Raw genomic sequence first — 18,186 nt, 5'->3', positions numbered from 1 at the left:
TGGGTGGTGGGAACGATGAGAAGATTATTAGTAGTGCAGACTTAGTAAGTAGTTTGAGAGTGTTGAGGGAATTATTTGTTGAGCAGAGCGATGGTGTTTGGGAAAAAACTGTCCTTGTGTCTAGTTGTTTCGGTGTGCAGTGCTCTATAGCGTCTTTTGAGGGTAGGAGTTGAAGGAGTTGAAGGAGAATAAAGAAAAAGAAGAGAGGAAGGAAGGAAGGAAAAGAAAAAGGGCGGAAGGAGGGAAGGAAGGAAGGGGAAAGGGAAGGAGAAGGAGAAGGAGGAGAAAGAAAACAAAGTGACGAAAAAGGGAAGGAAGGAAGGAGAGTAAAGAAAAGGAGGGAGGGAGGGAGGGAAGAAGAGAGGAAGGAAAGAAAGGAGAGTAAAGAAAAGGAAGGGAGGAAGGAGGGAAAGAAGGAAGGAAGGAGAATAAAGAAAAGTAGGAAAGAAAGGAAGGAAGGAAGGAAGGAAGGAAGAAAAGGAAGGGGGAGGGGTGGGAGGGAGGGAGGGAGGGAGGGAGGGAAGAAAGAAGGAAGGAAGGAAGGGCTCAATTAAGGCCCATCTCTAAGCCAAAATGATCATCCTTGACCATGAAAATATTCCTGATGGTTCTGGTCATCCTCTCTGGACCCAGCCTACCCCACAGGGTTGTTGTGACAGGGAAAAAGCAGCAGAATGAATTGGACGCCAACAAGCTTGATCTGCAGGAATAAGAATTGCCCCAGCGAAGAGACGAATAAACCAGCCTTGCTCAGCGATTTTACTTCCCAGAATGTGGGGAGGGGAATTCTGGGAATTGAAATCCACACCTCTTAAAATGGCTAAACTTGAGAAGCACTGGCATAAACCCAACCTGCCAGGTGTCCAGGAGATGCCTTATGAAGACAAATACCCCGGGTGTCTAATCACCCTTGGCCAAATAACAGAATAACAGAGTTGGGAGGGACCTTGGAGGTCTTCTAGTCCAACCCCCTGTTCAAGCTGGAGACCCTATTCCATTTCAGACAAGTGGCTGTCCAGTCTCTTCTTGAAAGCCTCCAGGGATGAAGCACCCACAACACCTGGTGGCATGCTGTTCCACTGGTCAATTGTTCTATGCTAAGCAATGTAAACCATTCTGCAGAAACCACAATAGAAACAGTATAACAGTGGAGAGGGGCCTTAGAGGTCTTCTAGTCCAACCCCCTCCTCAAGCAGGAAACCCCTTTCAGACAAACGGTGGTCCAATCAAAATAAAGAATGATAAAACATTCAATAAGAGAAGGGAAGAGAAGTTAAACGAAACTAAGCTAAGCTAAAATAAATAAATAAAATAAATGAAATGAAATAAATAAAATAATAAAATAAAATAAAATAATAACATAAAATAAGACGAGATAAGATACAGTAAATAATAAAATAAAATAAATAAGAAATAAAATAAAACAATAAGTAAAATAAAGTTACTAATTCAATTCAGCCTGAATCATTTTCCTTCAGCACCCTCCCTCTCTCCCCCTCCCTCCCCCCCCCGGCTGGGCCCGTTTGGCCGGCCTCTGGGTGTCCTGGCTACCAAGGACTTCGGGGTCCACCGACCCCTCACCCCCCTTGGGCTTCTCCTCCGCCGGAGCCGGGCGAGGGGCGGCCGTGGGGGGGGGGGTTCTCCTGGAGAGGGAGCCGAGCAGACGGGCGGGGGGGGCGGGGGGAGCCCCGGGCCGGCGCAGGCCTGGCGCTCGACAGATGGGCGGCCACAAAGGCGGCGGGACAGATGGAGAGGGACCCCCGCCGCTGGCCGAGAGGAGGAGGAGGAGACCCCGCCTAATTAGCCCGGATCCGATTATGCCCGGCTCAAGGGGGGCGGGGGGGAGCAGCTCCCGCTCCGGGGCTGCGGCGGGAACAAAGCGCCCGAGGCCGGGGGCGACCGGGGACGGGGGGGAGGAGGGGTCGCCGCGCGCCCACCCAGCCGGCGGCCCAGCGCCCGCAACAGATTGGGGCGAGCCGGAGCCGGAGCCGGAGCCGGAGCCGGGCGGCCGCCTGAGCGAGTGGGAGAGCCGGTCCAAGCGGACCAAGCCCGGGGCGAATGCGAGTCCGCGGGGCAGAGGCCTCTGTGGGCGGGGCGGCTCTCTTGAGGGGGGCGCCCCCTTTTTTGTGTAAGGCAGAGCCCCGAGGCCCGTCCCGAGGCCCGCCGGCGGCTTTGGAGGTGCCCGCCCGCCGCTCCCGCAAAGCCATCCAAGCGAGCAGACGAGGCGGCTGGGTCCTCGGGGGCGATCCACGCGCCCCAGGGCTCCGTGCTGGAGGCTTTCGAGAAGAGAACGGCAGCCAGTTGTCCAGGATGGCGTAGGGTCTCCTGCTTGGGCAGGGGGCTGGACTAGATGCCCTCCAAGGTCCCTTCCAACTCTGTTCTTCAAGGTTGGCTTGAGATCTCCCCATCGCAAGAAGGGCTGGAAAGGAAAACCTATGAAGAAGGGTTGCTGGAATTGGGTGTGGTCAGTCTAGTGAAAAAGGAGGACCCGGGGTGCAGGATAGCAGCTTTCCAATATTTATGGGGCTGCCCCACAGAAGAGGAGGCTCAACCTATATTCTCCAAAGCAGCAGAAGGGAAGAGAAGAGACGATGGAAATTGATCAAGGAACCTGGAACTAAGGAGAAATTTCCTGACAGTGAGAGCCATTCATCAGAAGTTGTGCCACCAGAAGTTGTGGGAGATCCATCCCTGGAGGCTTTGAAGAAGACTGGACAGCCACTTGTCTGAAGTGGTGTGGGGTCTCCTGCTTGAGCAGAGGGTTGGGCTAGATGACCTCCAAGGTCCCTTCCAATTCTGTTCTTCTTTTATTCTGTTAAGGGCGTCTCAACAACTGACTTAATGGGGCAAACTTCCTCTTCCTCCTCTTCCTCTTGATCCAGCTTGCGCCTCTTATGTCTCAACAGGATGTTTTGACAGCTTATTCTCCAGCTCCTCCTCCCTCCCCCCCTCCTGCAGCCCCCAACTCATTAATGAAGATGTTAGATGGCCTTGCCACACTCTGACAGAGCGTGCCAAACTCTCCCCCCCCGTCTGACAGTGATTTATGACTACATTTGAACCCAGCTTTGGAGGGGGGGGCGACCTGTTTTGCGGTCACTTCTAAGTTCTCTCCCCATCATAATTTGGTTTTATTACGCCCTGCCTTTCCAGATCCCGTAGCTAGATCCACTTTGCGCTTCCATGTTTTGCAGAGCAACCCAGTTTTTACAGCTCTCCGAAATTCAGAGTGAAAGTGAAGCCAAGAGGTCTCTATTGAGTAGAATACAGACTAACAGAGGGACCTCAGAGGTCTTCTAGTCCAACCCCCTGCTCAGGCAGGAGACACGATGAAACTCTGGACAAATGATTTGAGGTTGGTCATCTTCCATACCACACGATAAAAACGAACTATTATTATTAATATGAACCCAGATCAATAATGATGATGATGGTGAGAGTAATAATCGGATTCCCTCCCAGCTGCTGTTCCTGAATTTCAAAGGAGGTTCAAGGCTTGAAGAGGGAGGCACCGCCAGTCCTTGGAGGGTTAATGCCGTCTGCTTTGCCTGACAAGACCAGGCCAGCCGAGGTCCCTGGTGGGACCGACAATATGTCATCTCGTCTCTTGCCAAATGTTCCCTCTCTGGTGCCATCCCTCCCTGCCCCCTCCCTGCCTTCTCCTCCTCTGCCTTCCCTAAGATACGAGAGAATCGCAAGCAGGATGAGGCCCTCTGGGTTCTGCCGATGGGCGCCTCTCCACCAGGACAGCAAATTTAGCTCCAAGGTATAAATAGGAGTTGTGTTCTAAAGGCAGATGGCATTTGTGTGGGCACAATTGCCACACGGTCGGCTGCCACACCATTAGGTACGCGCACGGGGCCTTCTCAGATGGAGAGGCACAATGCCCCAAATTTCCTCCAAATGGAATCGCTCCCGTCCATGGAAGGCCAGCAGTATGGACTGGGCACCCTCCAATGGGGTTACTCGAAAGCAAGCTGCACTGACTGGTCTGCAGCTTTAGAAATCCGACACCCTTATCTGGGGAGACAGGACGCTTTTCCTTGTTGGATGTGTGCGCTTGAACTAAAACCAAGCCAAGGTAGCCTGTGGGCATGGGAGAAATGGATCCAAAACCCACAGCTGGGCAACACTCTTATTAAGACAAAAATGCCACAGGAGGCTGCATTTCCAGAGCAATTAATAAAGCTGGGAGGTAAACAAATAAACAAAGCAGTCATGGAGAAGTTCTGCAGCTTTGAATTTTTTTTAATTAAAGATTTGTTTTTAAAAGAAGTTTAAAAATGAATGCAAAGTGAAAAAGCAAAGCAGAGGAAAGAAATCAGAGAGGAAGTTAAAAGTGCAAGGAATAGAATAGAATAGAATAAAAATAGAGCTGGGAGGGATCTTGGAGGTCTTCTAGTCCAGCCCCTTGCTCAAGCAGGAGAACCTATAACATTCCAGTCTCTTCTTAAAACCCCCCAGTGATGGAGGGCCCACAAAGGAAAAGAAAATTAAAAAAGAAAAAGTGCAAAGAAACAGCTTCTGATCTCCTTTAGAGCAGTTATAAGTAGAATTATAAAATTTACTGCTTGCTACTCAGTTACAACATGCCTCTCAATTTCTGTCTAATCATCTTAAATCAAAAGTTCATTGTTTTCTGTTTTAACATTAAAAGTCTATAAGAAGTTTCCAGTTAGCAATAAATGTAGATATTGGCTTTTGTCTGATCAAAGAAGCCAGCAAGTTCCATCACCTTCACCAACCATCCCTCTATTGTGGGTCGTGTGAATTCTTTCCACCTTTGGGCGTATAATAATCTTGCTGTAATTATCCTTTGCAAAAAGGAAAGTTTTGTGGCTTTCACAAGCAAAGGCAACATGGTTATGGGAAGCTCACTTACATACCTAATTCACCTCTGACCCCAATTTGATCATCCTGGATAAATCCATGAAATGAGCTAAACCCTCAATCCAGATTAACCGTGCTGAGTTTTGGCATTCAGAGAACACACAATGCTGCACCAAATCAGCTGCACTGTGGTTTAAGATAATGGCTTAGGGAATCCAACAGTAGAGCTAGAATAAAATAACAGGGTTGGAAGGGACCTCGGAGGTCTTCTAGTCCAGCCCCCTGTTCAAGCAGGAGACCTTACGCCATTCCAGAAACATGGCTGTCCAATCTCTTCTTCAAAGCCTCCAGTGATGGAGCAGCCACAACTTCTGGAGGCAAGCCATTCCAGCGATGAATTGATGTGGGATTATAGAATAAGAAAGTTGGAAGGGACCTGGGTGGTCTTCTAGTCCAGCCCCCTGCTCAAGCAGGAGACCCTACCATTCCAGACAAGTGACTTTCCAGTCTCTTAAAAGCCTCCAGTGTTGTAGCACCCATAACTTTGGGAGGGAAGCCATTCCACCGATGAATTGATGTGGGATTATAGAATAACATAGTTGGAAGGGACCTCGGAGGTCTTCTAGTCCAGCCCCCTACTCAAGCAGGAGATTCTATACCATTCCAGACACATCATGACCCTTTCCCCCTTCTAGCTTTGACTGGATGTTGTGTGAACCGAACCAACAAGCCCCATTTGGTCGCTGAGCAATAGAGAAATGAGTTGGGTACTCGGTGTACAACTTCTTAACCTCTAGTAAAAAAATATACAAGTGCAAATTGCAGCAGCTGATATTTGGAGACCAGGCTGCTGTGTAAAATAGAGAGCGGGCTGGGACACCCCCGCCCCCAACAGTGTTGGTGATTTTTTTACACACTAATACGGGTGATGTAATACCAGCCTTTTGCAACCCTGCAATTCAGCTTCCCGATTTACATCCTGGGAATTGGAAATTTCAGTGGACTCCCTTGAATCTTATGGGAAATATGCTTTGATCCTAGTTCTCTTTTCCCCCTACTGAGCAGCTAACCTGCTTTCTTCTCCGCCAGGTTTCTCCTTCTCCTTTCTTCAGTTTCTCCTACACCTTGGTTTTTGGTGGCTTGTAATCCTTCCGTTTAAAAAATACATTAATCTTTATTTTTTTAAAAAAATCTGATGCCTGGAATTAACAGAAGATAATAACACAGAGACATTCAGATGGTTAAACTCACACATTTCTGCAAAGAAGCAGGAAACTCAACTGGCTAAAAAGTTGTCAAAATCGACCCCCTGAATGTCACTAAGGCAGCGAGGAACGACAGATGAGGACTATTTGAACAGCTAAAAAAACAATTCAGCATCACAGGATATTTAAGGTGGGCTGAGAATTTTTTCTCCGGGGCTGTTTTAACCTTGTTTCTTACTGTATTGTGTCTTTTCCGGGGATTGCAGGAAACAAGGGTTGCACGGAACACGGAGCAACTAAAAAGCGGGGGAAAGAGCATTTATTCATTCTATTTGCAAAACATCTCACGAAAGTGCTGGGCTAGGAGAAGTAGAAATTGGAATTAAAATTGCTTGGGAGACGCCTCAGCTACCTCCGATGTGAGGACGGTCCCATTTTGAGGGCTGGAGGCGAGGGACCCTTAAGGAAACTGGTTTAAGGTTAAAGTAATATGTGGGATAAGAAGATAGGTAGGTAGGTAAGTAAACAGACAGATAAGGTAATCCCTACTTGGAGGGATGGATGGAAGGAAGGAAGGAAGGGTGGATAGACAGACAGAGCAACAGGCAATGCCAACTCAATGCATTGGAGAAGTTGAACCAATTTCAGCCTACAGATGGGATCAAAGGCTGGAGGGAGCCACACCTGTTCTTTGGGACATGTATTGTGATGCTGTGCGCTTTGGAAGTTGTGAGTTGCTCGAGATGGCGGAGGAGCAGAAGGAAGGCAAGGAAGGCAGTGAGAACAATTCATCAGTGAAACGACTTGCCTGCAGAAGTTGCGAAGGCTCCAACCCTGGGCGTTTTTAAGAAGAGGTTGGGTAACCCTTTGTCTGAAGTGGTGAAGGGTTTCCTGCCTAAGCAGAGGGATGGACTAGAAGACCTCCAAGGTCCCTTCCAACTCTGTTATTCTGTTCTATCCTGCAATTTCCCTCCGCAGTCCAAGGCTCTTTTGCCTTCGCTTTTGCCGCTTCCTGGGTCGTTCAGCGGGGCAGCCGCTAAGCGGTTACAAGGCACCGCCTTTAAACTCAAGGGGGCATCACGTGCCCTTTCACCCATCCAGGGCGTCCAAGCACCCCAGAGCTCCCTTGCAGGGCTGTTGTTAGCCCTTCTTACCGTACCTTCTGGAGCTCCGTCCGGGGTGGGGGTGGGGGGGTGGAATCAAGGGGTCTCCCTTGCAGAGGCGGCCTCGGAGCAGCAGCCAGCAGAGGAGTGGGAGGGGGTGGGGGGGCGGAGGGGCTTCCCTGAGGGGGGGTGGAAAAGCTCGCGGAAACCTGCCCTCCTCCCCAGCGCCCCCCCCCCAGACTAGGCGAGGCCAGGCGCGGCGCCCCCCGCATGAAAAATGCATGGGGACCAGCTGTCTCGGCTCCCCGCGGGCCCCTACCCCGCCCCGGGCCCCTCCCGCAGCCAATGGCATCCCGGGTTGGGGCGGGGGGGGTCACCCGGGCGTCCAATGGGAAGCGGCCCCCCGGGCCCGCGCGCGGCCAGGCGGCCGATAAATGGCGCGCGCCTCCAGGTGCGCCCCCGGTGTCCGCGCAGAGCACCTGCCGGAGGGCGCGGGGCGGCTGGCGCGATGGAGGCCGCCTCCGGACGGCCCCGGGGCCAAGGCGCTCGCCCACCGCCCGGCGCTGCAGGACCGGCCAGCAGGGCGTGAGGAGCGGCAGCCGCTGCCCGGCCCCGGATCTACCTCGGAGGAGGAGAGCGGAGCGCGGAGGTAAGGCTGGAATTGCGCTTCTCCCCGCTGCCCACCCCGGTACGGCTTTTTTCCCTTCCTCCTTCCCTCCTTTCTTTCCTTCCTTTCCTTCCTTCCTTCCTCCCTACCACCTTTCCATCCCTACTTCTTCTTTCTTTCTTTCTCTTCCTCCCTTCCTCCTTTCCTTCCTTTCCTTCCTCCGTCCCTCCCTCCCTTCCTTTCTCCCTCCCTCTCTACCTCCTTTCCATCCCTACTTCTCATTCTTCTTTCTTTCTTTCTTTCTTTCTTTCTTTCTTTCTTTCTTTCTTTCCTTCCTTCCTTCCTTCCTTCCCCCCTCCCTCCTTTCCTCCCTTTTCTTCCTTCCTTGCACATCTGGAGGATGCCACGGGCTCCCCAGCAGGGAAACAGAGGCAGGACGGGCAGCGGAGAGCCAGCGCGCACCGCAACAGGCAGAGCAAGAAGTTTTCTTCTCGGTACTTTTGCAAAAGGGAGACCGTCGGAGAAACCTCGCGCTCCGGTTCGGTAGAACCAAATGCACCCAAAATAGCTGTCGGGAAGGCAAAAGAGAGAGAGAAAAATCTGAATCGAAACAACCCGCTTTCCCCTTTGACGCGTTCAGAAGGAAGAGCGGGGGAAAAGCCCCGTTCATTGATCTCACCGAGGTAGTGAATGGAAGGCGGCGACTCCGTTAGGATTTAGGTACGTGGCCGGCTACCCTTCTTTTCCACCCGAACCCTTCCCTTCTTCCCCCTTCTCCTTCTTCTCTCCTTCCTTCCCCTTTCTCTGGGGTTGCTAGTGAGAGAGCTCTGCAGCCGTTTAAGGGAAAGCTGATCCCTTGAATGCCCACCCTGCTAATTGACTCCTGTGTGCAGACGGAGGGGCAGGAGAGGTAAGAAAAGAGAAGTCTAAAGAAGAGGCAGCTGTTTGGTTTACTAGACCTTTCCAGGGGAGCAGCTGAATCCGCCAGCGAGCAGCCATCCCCTTGCTGGCCCTTCTGGGGGAAGACCGGGCAACGGGCAAAAGGAACTGAATCGGGCGCAGGAAGAGAAGGCAACGGGGCCTGGGCTCTCTGCTAGCTCTCCTTTGAACTCTAACACCCCCAAGGCCGAGAGGCAGCCCGGATGGAGAGCAGAGGCCTCATCAGTTTTCTCCCAACAAGCTCCAGAACTGGGCAAACTCTGCACTTGGGAGCGTCTTGAAAGCCACCAAGGGCTGCCCCGTTTTTTTGTGCTGAGCAGGATGGCAGCACAGGCGAGGAAGACCCCTCACTAGCCCTAGGGGCATCTCTCCCCCCCACCCCGGTGAGGATGCGGGGTCTTCAGCCTGGAAGGATGTAAAAGTACAAAGGTCCAAATTTTCTTGCCTGGTTTCAGGAGAAGGCGGGAGTTCTACATTCTGGTGGGTTTACTTTGGGCTCGTCCTGCCGATGGGCAAGGGGTTGGCTCTTGGGTGCCTTGAGTGAGTGAGAGGCAAGGGGGTGCCTAAATAAATGTATTGAAAGAGTTGGGGGAGGGGGGTCATTTCTCTGTGGAGGAGATGGGTGATAAGCCCTTTGGGTGCCTTTACTTCCTGCCCAACGCAGGATGCCAGGTTGGTGCCACCATTCTGCAGAATCTTACCCAAGAAGCAAAAAGCAGTCAGAGCAGAGCAAATTGTAGCTAGATTTTTAGTTCTGATTCAAAACGCAGAAGTTGGACTAGGGAATTAATCTGAAATTCAGTAGAGTATCTGAGCTTTCCTTTCCTTTCCTTTCCTTTCCTTTCCTTTCCTTTCCTTTCCTTTCCTTTCCTTTCCTTTCCTTTCCTTTCCTTTCCTTTCCTTTCCTTTCCTTTCCTTTCCTTTCCTTTCCTTTCCTTTCTTCTCCCTCATTAATTCCTCCCTCCTCCCCTTTCCTTCCTTCCTTCCTTCTTCTCCCTTTTTAATTCCGCCCTCCTCCCCTTTCCTTTCCTTTCTTTTCCATTCCCTTCCTTCCTTCCTTTCTTCCTTCCTTCCTTCCTTCTTCTCCCTCCTTAATTCCGCCCTCCTCCCCTTTCCTTTCCTTTCTTTTCCATTCCCTTCCTTCCTTCCTTCCTTTCTTCCTTCCTTCCTTCTTCTCCCTCCTTAATTCCTCCCTCCTCCCCCTTTCCTTTCCTTTTTTCCCCTTTCCTTCCCCCCCCTTTCCTTTCCCTCCCCTTCTTATGGGTAAACTTTCACACAACTAAAGATCATTTTCAGACTTTGGTGTATTAAAAACTAAGTCCCAGGGACTAGTACATACTCCCTTTGGAGAGATTTGGCAAAAAAATGGCATTTCAGCTCAATTTTTTGTGCGCCTTATGGAGCTTAATTCTGTCCAAGCTCAATGCTGGCTATTCTCTAATGCCAGAAAGGGAATATCTTCAAATCTACACCACCATAAATGCAAACGTCCCGGCACCCACATTTGAGATCAGAGGCCAAGCAGTTCTCCCAGCTATTCAGAGGAGTCAACTCTACTTGCCGTTATCCTAATTCATGTTGTAGACCCCTAAACAACCCCTCCCCTCTTTTGCGGTCCCTGTTCTGGCTCCCCTTTGATCTGTGGCTTGTGTACCTCCTGCGCTGCTTTGAAAGCCGAGGCATGCACTGAACCGGCCACCTTTCCAAACACGTTTAGACTCTTAAGGCAGGAAGGGACTTCGGAGGTCATCTAATCCAACCCTCTCCAAAGAGCCATCAAATCTTTTCTTGAAAACCTCCAGGGACCAAAGCGTTGTGTCTTCAAAGAGAGCGGCTGTTCCACCATTCAGTGTTTTCCCAGTCAAAAAGTTTTTTTCTCCATCCAGTGGTTCTTATCTTGTTCTTGGGGGGCTGTGGAGAATAAATCCCCTCCCCCATTTTCTGGACCAGATCTTCAAGGACTGGAAGACTGAATCTCAGGCCCCCTCTTAGCCTTCTCTTCTTTCTATGGATCAAATCTTTCTTGTGGCCAAAGATCAGCCTATTCTTTTAGTTGAACACCCCAAGTTCTCTTAGCTGTATTTTTGTAGGATTTAGCCTCCAAATGGTTTAGTATCTTTGCTGCTCTTTTCTGCACTCTCCCTAGTTCCTCAGTGTCCTTTTTGTGTTGTGGCGACCAGGTGTGTCCATACCCAAATCCCAATTTTGGCAGCTGTCACGTATTCCTGGCTGAGGCTTAAATGGTCTTCCAGGACAGCCTGACCTCCCTTAAAGTGGAGATGTGCTAAGATGATGATTGTCCAACTTCATAATCATAAGTTCATTTGTCAAGCATATATAAGATAACAGGTCAAAGTATAAACATAATTTGAATACATGAAAAGAGGAAGTAAAAAGGAATATTAGGACAGGATGGGAGGCACGCTGGTGCTCTTATGCCCCTTACAGACCTCTTAGGAATGGGGTGAGGTCAACAGTAGACAATCTAAGATTAAAATTTTGGGGGCTTGGGGGTTTGTACCTGGAGTCTGGTTTTTCCTGCCCATTACAGTCAAACTTCACATTTCTTGAAAGCATTTTGTTGGATAGGATCCAAAATTCAATTCTATCAAGATCCTTTTGAATCCTGCACCCCTTTTCTGAGGTATTAGCAATGCTGTTGTGTGTGATCCACAGTTGTCCAGTTGTGTGTGATCCACAGATTGCATGGCGATCCTTTGTGTCCCCTCATCTAGCTTGTTTATGAAAATGTTGACCAGCGTTGGGCTTTTGTAGATCTAGAAGATCCATTAAGAATCACATGTTGGTGACGGTTGTTTGAACTGTTTGGAAAATGGGATAGGGAGGTCTGCGTTTCTGTGAATAGGCATGGGAAGGAAAGGGAGAAAAAGAGAGAGGGAGGGAGGGAGAGGGAGAAAGGAGAGAGAAAGAAACAGAGAAAGAAAAATGAAAGAGAAAGAAAGAAAGAGAGGGAGAGAGGGAAAACAAGATGGAAAAAGGGAGAGAAAGGAGAGAGAAAGAAAGAGAAAGAAAAAGAAAAAGAGGGAGAAAAAGAAAGAAAGGAAGAGAGGAAGAGAGAGAAAGAAAGAGAAAGAGAGAGGGAGAGAGAAGAAACAGAGAAAGAGAAAAAGAGAAGGGGGGAAAGGGAGAAAGAAAGAGAGAATGGGAGAAAAAGAGAGAGGAAAGGGAGAGAGAAGGAGAAGGTTGGGTGGAAAAGGAGATGCGACAATTGTTCAATTTCTGAAGTCAATTCCTGGAGCTCAAAAGATGGGAGGTGAATTATGCAGCAAGGCCCACTTAGACTTTTAAGCAAGGGTCCTTCCCATGCTCAGACCTGAAGATGGGGATTTGTCACGGTGGAGGAAACGAGGAGGACGGTGTCTTCCAGTCCAGGGGACACCTGGTCGCCATTGCCACTCCCCACCCCCCACCCTGGGCCGGCCTTCTCCTTTCTCACCTGCTGCACAAACATGCCCGGCTCTCGTCAACATCTCCGCCCACTAGGCAGGGTTTCAAGCAACAGTTGGGCAGTTAAGAGCTGAGCCGCTGGAGAGGGCCTCCCAGGAACCAGAGCAGCTGTCAGAAACGTTCATGTCTTCTCACAGGTAGTCCTCAATTTACAACAGTTTGTTTAGTGACCATTCAAAACTTACAGATTCATTTAACAACCGTGTTGCTAACTTAACAAGTGTAGTGATTCCCGCAGCAACTGTGGGAAGAAAGACCATAAAATGGAGAGGGGAAAAAAATCACTTAACAACTGTCTGGCTCAGCAGTAGACGTTTAGGGCTCAACTGTGGCCCGTAAGTCGAGGACTTCCTGTACTTTCTTACAATGAAGAAGGGTGGCCACCTTGGTCCTCCTCCATTGGCAGCTTATGGGTTGTGCCTTCCTCCCCATTCTGTTTCAGGGAGTGTTCCGTCCTTTATCTCAGGGGTCTCCAACCTTGGCAAGTTTAAGACCTGTGGATTTCAACTCCCAGAATTCCTCAGCCAGCTTTGCTTCTGGGAGTTGAAGTCTGGGATTCTGGGAGTTGAAGTCCACAGGTTTTAAACTTGCCAAGGTTGGAGACCCCTGCTTTATCTTATATTATCATTAAAACCTGGAGACTGAGGAACCAGGTAGGGTTGCTTCCATCAAGGACAATGGCCAATCAGATCTGCCCCATCCTTGATATTAAAGAAGCGATTGTGACAGTGTTGGGATTAGGCAAAATATTAGAATTCCTGGAGTTGAAGTCCATACTTCTTAAAGTTGCCACGGTTGAGAATCACTGGGTTAGAGACAGAGATTATGGAAGGACAAGCCACCATCGCTTGTGTCGTGAATGTTCTGGTGTTTGTGTGTCTTCTGAAGAACGTTTCGAAGCATCGCAGCAGGTTTGAAAGTTGGGACACCCACCAAGCTGGGTTCCATTTTCAGGACTGGTGTCATTTTCTTGTAGAGAGGTGGATCACAGAGATCCAGGATTCTTAGGTCAAAGGATCAACTCCAACTGTGGATCTATTTGAGATTGGCATTATTTATATATGTATAAACCCTGTTCACCTCAAGGGGACTTGTGTGAGCAAACTGACATAATGGTGGCCCTGTGACATTGCTTTCAATAGGCATAGGTTTCAATATGTACAGTATATGTATATTATTGCTGCCATGTTGTTTCTCTCATCCTTTCAGGTAGACGGTCAAAGTGCCCAGATCAATCCAGAATTTCTGCACCATCCAAATATCTCTGGTGGGCTCCCATAATTTCATGAGAGTGAATCGCGTGGAAAATTTGAGGTGGATTCCAAAGCCCATCCTGCCTATCCTCCTGTAGGGATTATCCAAAGCCCTTCCCTTCCCTTCTCCTCTCTCTTCACCCCACAACCAGGCTGCCCCTTGGTCTTCTCAGCCACTATGCTCAATTCAGACCAGACCGAGATTGACCTCCAACCCACCCATTCGGAGACGGAGTCGGTCTTCAGCGATTGTGGGGGTGGCCGGGGTGGACCTGTAGAAGACACCGGGTCCCTCAGTCTGTGTGGCCAATCCCGGGGGGCCGAGTCCAGTGATCACATGAAGAAGGACCTTCAGCACCTCAGCCGTGAGGAACGACGGCGTCGGCGGCGAGCCACGGCTAAGTATCGGACGGCCCACGCCACGCGAGAGAGGATCCGCGTTGAGGCCTTCAACATGGCCTTTGCCGAACTCCGGAAGCTCTTGCCCACCCTCCCTCCAGATAAGAAGCTGTCCAAAATTGAGATTTTGCGGCTGGCTATCTGCTACATCTCGTATCTGAACCACGTCCTGGATGTCTGAGTCTCAGGCACCTTGGGGATTAGGCTTGCCTGTGTGACCCACATCGTCAAAAGTAAATCATGAATGCTCTCTCTGGATTTTGGTCTACAGAACAACCTTCTAGGAGAACCCACTTCTGGCTCTCTCTCTCCCATCATTTCTGCCTTCCCGTTCCAGCTACTAAATGGAGCTTCTCATAAGTGCTGGAGTGATCCTAACTCAATGGACCTTCTCCACCTTCCGCTTGAGAAGAAGCTGCCCAGAATTCTCCAGTTCCACCATGAACTTAAAGGAGACAAGGACTTTGGTTTCCTTTCGCCCCAGAAATCTGTAATCAAGGCCCTCACATTGTCATTCCCTCAAGATGCTGGGTTGCGAAGCATCTCCTGATGGGTTCTACACATTTGGAGTTTTGATTGCTCTCCATCTCCAGTGTGTTGAAACGCAGCCTAAACAACCTTCTGTCATTGTGTGCATATCTTTAATACTTGAACATAATAATGTGGAAATTAGCAAGTGGGGGAAAAAATCCAGAAATTTAAAGAGAAGCTTCCTGTATCTCTGAGATCAACATTATCCAACCTTGCTCACTTGAAGATCGGTGGACTTCAACTCCCAGAGTTGAAGTCTTCAATTCTCTCTTCAATTCTGGGAGTTGAAGTCCACCCATCTTTAAGTGAGCAGGGTTGGGAAAGTGTCCCTAGATGGTGGATTTAGTTATAGCGTTAAAAATGGGTTACTTGGGGGTCAAAGAAACCAACACAGACAAAGCAGAAGAACCCTCTGACTTTATTCTTGCAGATCTTCTAATCACGGCACAAATCTCCCTGTGCAAGATGTTGGTTTTGAAGTTGCCACAAGGGCCTTTGGCCTTTTTAACAACACAACACATATGCACACAAACACACTTACTAGTGCTGCCTCAATCTGAGGTGACCCCTTTGCTCGTTTAGGGCAGGTGGCCTGTGGTGGGTGGTGGTGGTGGAGAATGGGAGAGGCTTTCCCAGCCCTTAAGAGGCTGAGGGCCTTCTGTCTGCAAGTCCAGGTAGTCCTTGACTTATGACCATTCACTTAGCAGCTGTTTGAGTTTATTGAAATATAGTGGTTTATGATTGGTCCTTGCACTTACGACCATCAGAGGATTTTCCCTACAGTCATGTGACCAAGCTCTGGGCGCATGTATTTATGATGGCTGCAGCATCCTGGGGTCACATGACCTTCCCAACAGGCTTCCAACAGGCTTTTCAATAGGGGATTCACTTAATGACCTCATAATCCACTTAACAACTGCAGTGAGTTGCTAAAAAAGAACGGTTGTAAAATCAGGTGTAACTCACTTGTGGCGCCACTGTCTTGTTTAACAATGGAAACTCTGGCTGCAATTGTGGTTGTAAGTCGAAGACTATGAGTGGCGGTTGGGGAGCTCCTCCTTAAGTTACAGGTTTCTCTCAAGAGATTGGAGGTAGGGTTGGGACTAAGAAAGGAATGAAGCTTGGATGAGAATTAACTCTGATTTGGTTTCATTTAAACTTAATTTCTGTTCAAGTAACTAATTTCAGGCAAGGCGCTTCCATCATTGGTTGCATTATTCGTGGTAGTTCAGGAGCCACAAGGGGGCTGGGGGTGCCCCAATTCCCACACTGAGGCCCACCCGAGAGACTGCACCCCGATCCTGCAGCCCCCCCCCAAACACCCTGGCCTTCATCCCACCGCTGAAATCATGGCAGTCCCACCGCAAAGCCGAATTCGTCGTCGTTTCTAGCTGCACAATGGAGCCCACCTTCTTGACATCAAGACCCACCCTCTATTGATGTATTTATTTGATGTATTTATTTTTTTTCAAGATGTTATTTATTTACAGTGTTGATGCACTTTGGTTTGGGGAAGAAGGTTTCAGGAGGGTGGGAAAAAGAAAGGAAAACATGCCCTTCTGTATGTGTGCATTTTCGTGTACGTCTCTTGTTCGGTGAGTGCAGAGCAGATTCGATCGCTATTTATTATTTATTTTGTAAGCCGGACTGGCAAAATATTAAACTCTTCCATGCAGATGAGCCTAATTTGATCGCCAAAGGGGTGGGCGGCGAGAGACAACAATCCCCCCCTGCAGTTTCCCCCCTCTCCTTAAAAATCCCTCCACCCATTTTATTTCTGGCGCTGGGTGGCAGCTGGTAATTTCCTGAGCAGTAATGGATAGTCACACGCCCGTTACGAGCAGCCTAATCAAATCTCGCACTCCAAAGCGTGAAGAAATCGCAGGAGTGGAAAAATAGGCCTGGAGGAGGCCTCTGCCGCTCCGCCAGCCTCCATCAAGCCAGGGGTGAGCTGCTTCTTCTCTGCCCAGGTGTGTCCTGAAGTTACCTGGGCCCGTTCCATCCTTAAACACGATGAGATGCTATTGAATGTAACCAAGGTGCCACGGAAGGCATCATCGTACCGTTATTATCCAGAACCAGTGTGTTCTGACCCAGCTCCCCAAACACGACAAACCCTCTGAAGTGAACTCAAAGATTCCTTTTTTTAGGAGCGCCAGCAGCCCCGGCAAAAAGTTTCTCTCTCAACGCCGGCTAGCAAGTCCGTCCAGCCAAAAGATGAATAGTTGTCTGCCACATCTATTCCTCTCCACCCCCTGCCTTTTATCCCCAGAACTAGGGTGGGGCTTCGCTAGCAGCGGTGACTCTTCCGTCCCAAGGACCGGCCCATAGATTTCCACTGCTCTCCTCTCCTCTGCCTTCCGCGCATTGGTGCGTCAGGCACTGGACCCAGCTGTTCCTCCTCTTCCTCATCAGCCACCTCCAGACCTGGGGACTGTTGACTCTCCATCTGAGGGCTGACGGCCGGCCCAGGCTCAGCCTCTGCCTCTCTCTCTCTCTCTGCCAGCTCCATTTCCTCCTCCCCCTCGGAGCTCTCAGGTTGCCCTGATGCTGACCTTGACTCCCTAGGTGGAGTCCAATTTTCAGAATTCTGGGAGTTGAAGTCCACGCATCTTAAAGCTGCCAAGGTTGAGAAAACACTGAGGAAGATCTTCTTGAAGAGTCTTCCCCCTGGCAACAGTATTTAATTCACCTTGCTTTGTATCTGGATCTTGTTTTCCAGGTGCCATAGGGTGACAACATCCATAATGCACAGGCAGTCCAAAATTGGGAGGGTACCTGGTTGGGAAAAAAGGCATGCTAAGGGTGGGATGGTTCCCCAAGGCATGAAGTCGACCCTGCTTTAGACATTATGCAAAACCTTGATTCGTTGAATCAGATTTATGGAATGAACGTCAAGAGCTGAAGCCGTGATACGGCCTACAGACCACGACTGCCGCTAGATAGAACCTGCTGAGTTCCAGACCACCAGGACCACCAGAACTCAACTTTAGTGTTATTAGAGGTCATATGAGAGCTACCGGTTTGTCTGATGGAGGCGCAACAGGTCATAAGTCTGAATGTACAATTGGAGAACAGGCCACGTAGAATGAATTGTTGGATCTCAAGAATCCTTCCAAGCAAGTGTGCCCCCTTTTCCTCATAGCGTCTGAGTGAGTATTTTCTTCCACTTGTTGTTGCCATTCACACACACACAGCTCCTTCCTTTCCAGGTCAGTGGAGACATATTTATATGGGTCCCTGGTGCTCTCAGAGCTTGGTTGCTGTCTTGTGGATCTTTCATTACCAAACTAGGTAACTTCATCTCTGCAACTGATGATGTTATCTAGTTTGGTAATGAAAGATCTGCAAGAAACTAACGCTCAGAGAGCACCAGGACTCTACAGTCCTCCTCCTTCTCCTCCTCTCCACAACCCCCCTCCCTTCTAGCACTGATGATGTTTCATAGTTGGGTAATGAAACATCTGCAAGAAAACCCAAGCTCAGAGAGCACCAAGGACCGCTAGGTCCTCCTCCGCTCTGTGCACCCCACTCCCTTCTAGCACTGATAATGTTACATAGTTGGGTAATGCAATGTCTGCAAGAAAACCCCAAGCTCAAAGATCACCGAGCCACAAGTCCTCCTCCTCCTCCTCCTCTTCTCCACAACCTGCCTCCCTTCTAACAGTGATGATGTTACCAGTACATAGTTGGGTAAGGAAATGTCCGCAAGAAAACCAGTAACCTCAGAGAGCACCAGAGACCCCATCGTGCTCCTCCTCCTCCTCCATTCCATAAATCCCACTCCCTTCTAGCACTGCTGATGTTACCTAGTTGGGTAATGAAACGTCTGCAAGAAAACAACCAAGCTC

General features: G+C 49.5%; 1 protein-coding gene across 6 annotated transcripts; it reads left to right on the top strand.

The window, feature by feature from the left end:
- Positions 1 to 5,818: 5,818 nt before the first annotated feature.
- NHLH1 (nescient helix-loop-helix 1) lies at positions 5,819 to 16,010 on the top strand. 6 transcript variants are annotated; one of them, XM_034426333.3, is made up of 2 exons: positions 5,819 to 6,225; positions 13,362 to 16,010. In XM_034426333.3, the coding sequence occupies exon 2, from the start codon at positions 13,584 to 13,586 to the stop codon at positions 13,983 to 13,985; it is 402 nt and encodes a 133-aa protein (XP_034282224.1). In that variant the 5' UTR covers positions 5,819 to 6,225; positions 13,362 to 13,583; the 3' UTR covers positions 13,986 to 16,010. The 6 variants fall into 6 exon arrangements, with proteins under 6 accessions (XP_034282224.1, XP_034282226.1, XP_034282222.1 ...); XM_034426335.3 differs by lacking the exon at positions 5,819 to 6,225 and adding an exon at positions 7,615 to 7,787 and having other exon boundaries at positions 13,366 to 16,010; XM_034426331.3 differs by lacking the exon at positions 5,819 to 6,225 and adding an exon at positions 7,615 to 7,787.
- Positions 16,011 to 18,186: the final 2,176 nt, after the last annotated feature.

Source organism: Pantherophis guttatus, chromosome 18 (genome assembly GCF_059756535.1).
Source record: "Pantherophis guttatus breed Tessera chromosome 18, ASM5975653v1, whole genome shotgun sequence".
NCBI classification, from domain to species: Eukaryota; Metazoa; Chordata; class Lepidosauria; order Squamata; family Colubridae; genus Pantherophis; species Pantherophis guttatus.
Note: the sequence above shows the minus strand (reverse complement) of the source record. Positions and strands in the feature narration are given on the sequence as shown.

Bases quoted from the DNA above. Each gene is read 5' to 3' on its own strand.
- NHLH1 (XM_034426333.3), top strand. From the start codon at position 13,584: ATGCTCAATTCAGACCAGACCGAGATTGACCTCCAACCCACCCATTCG.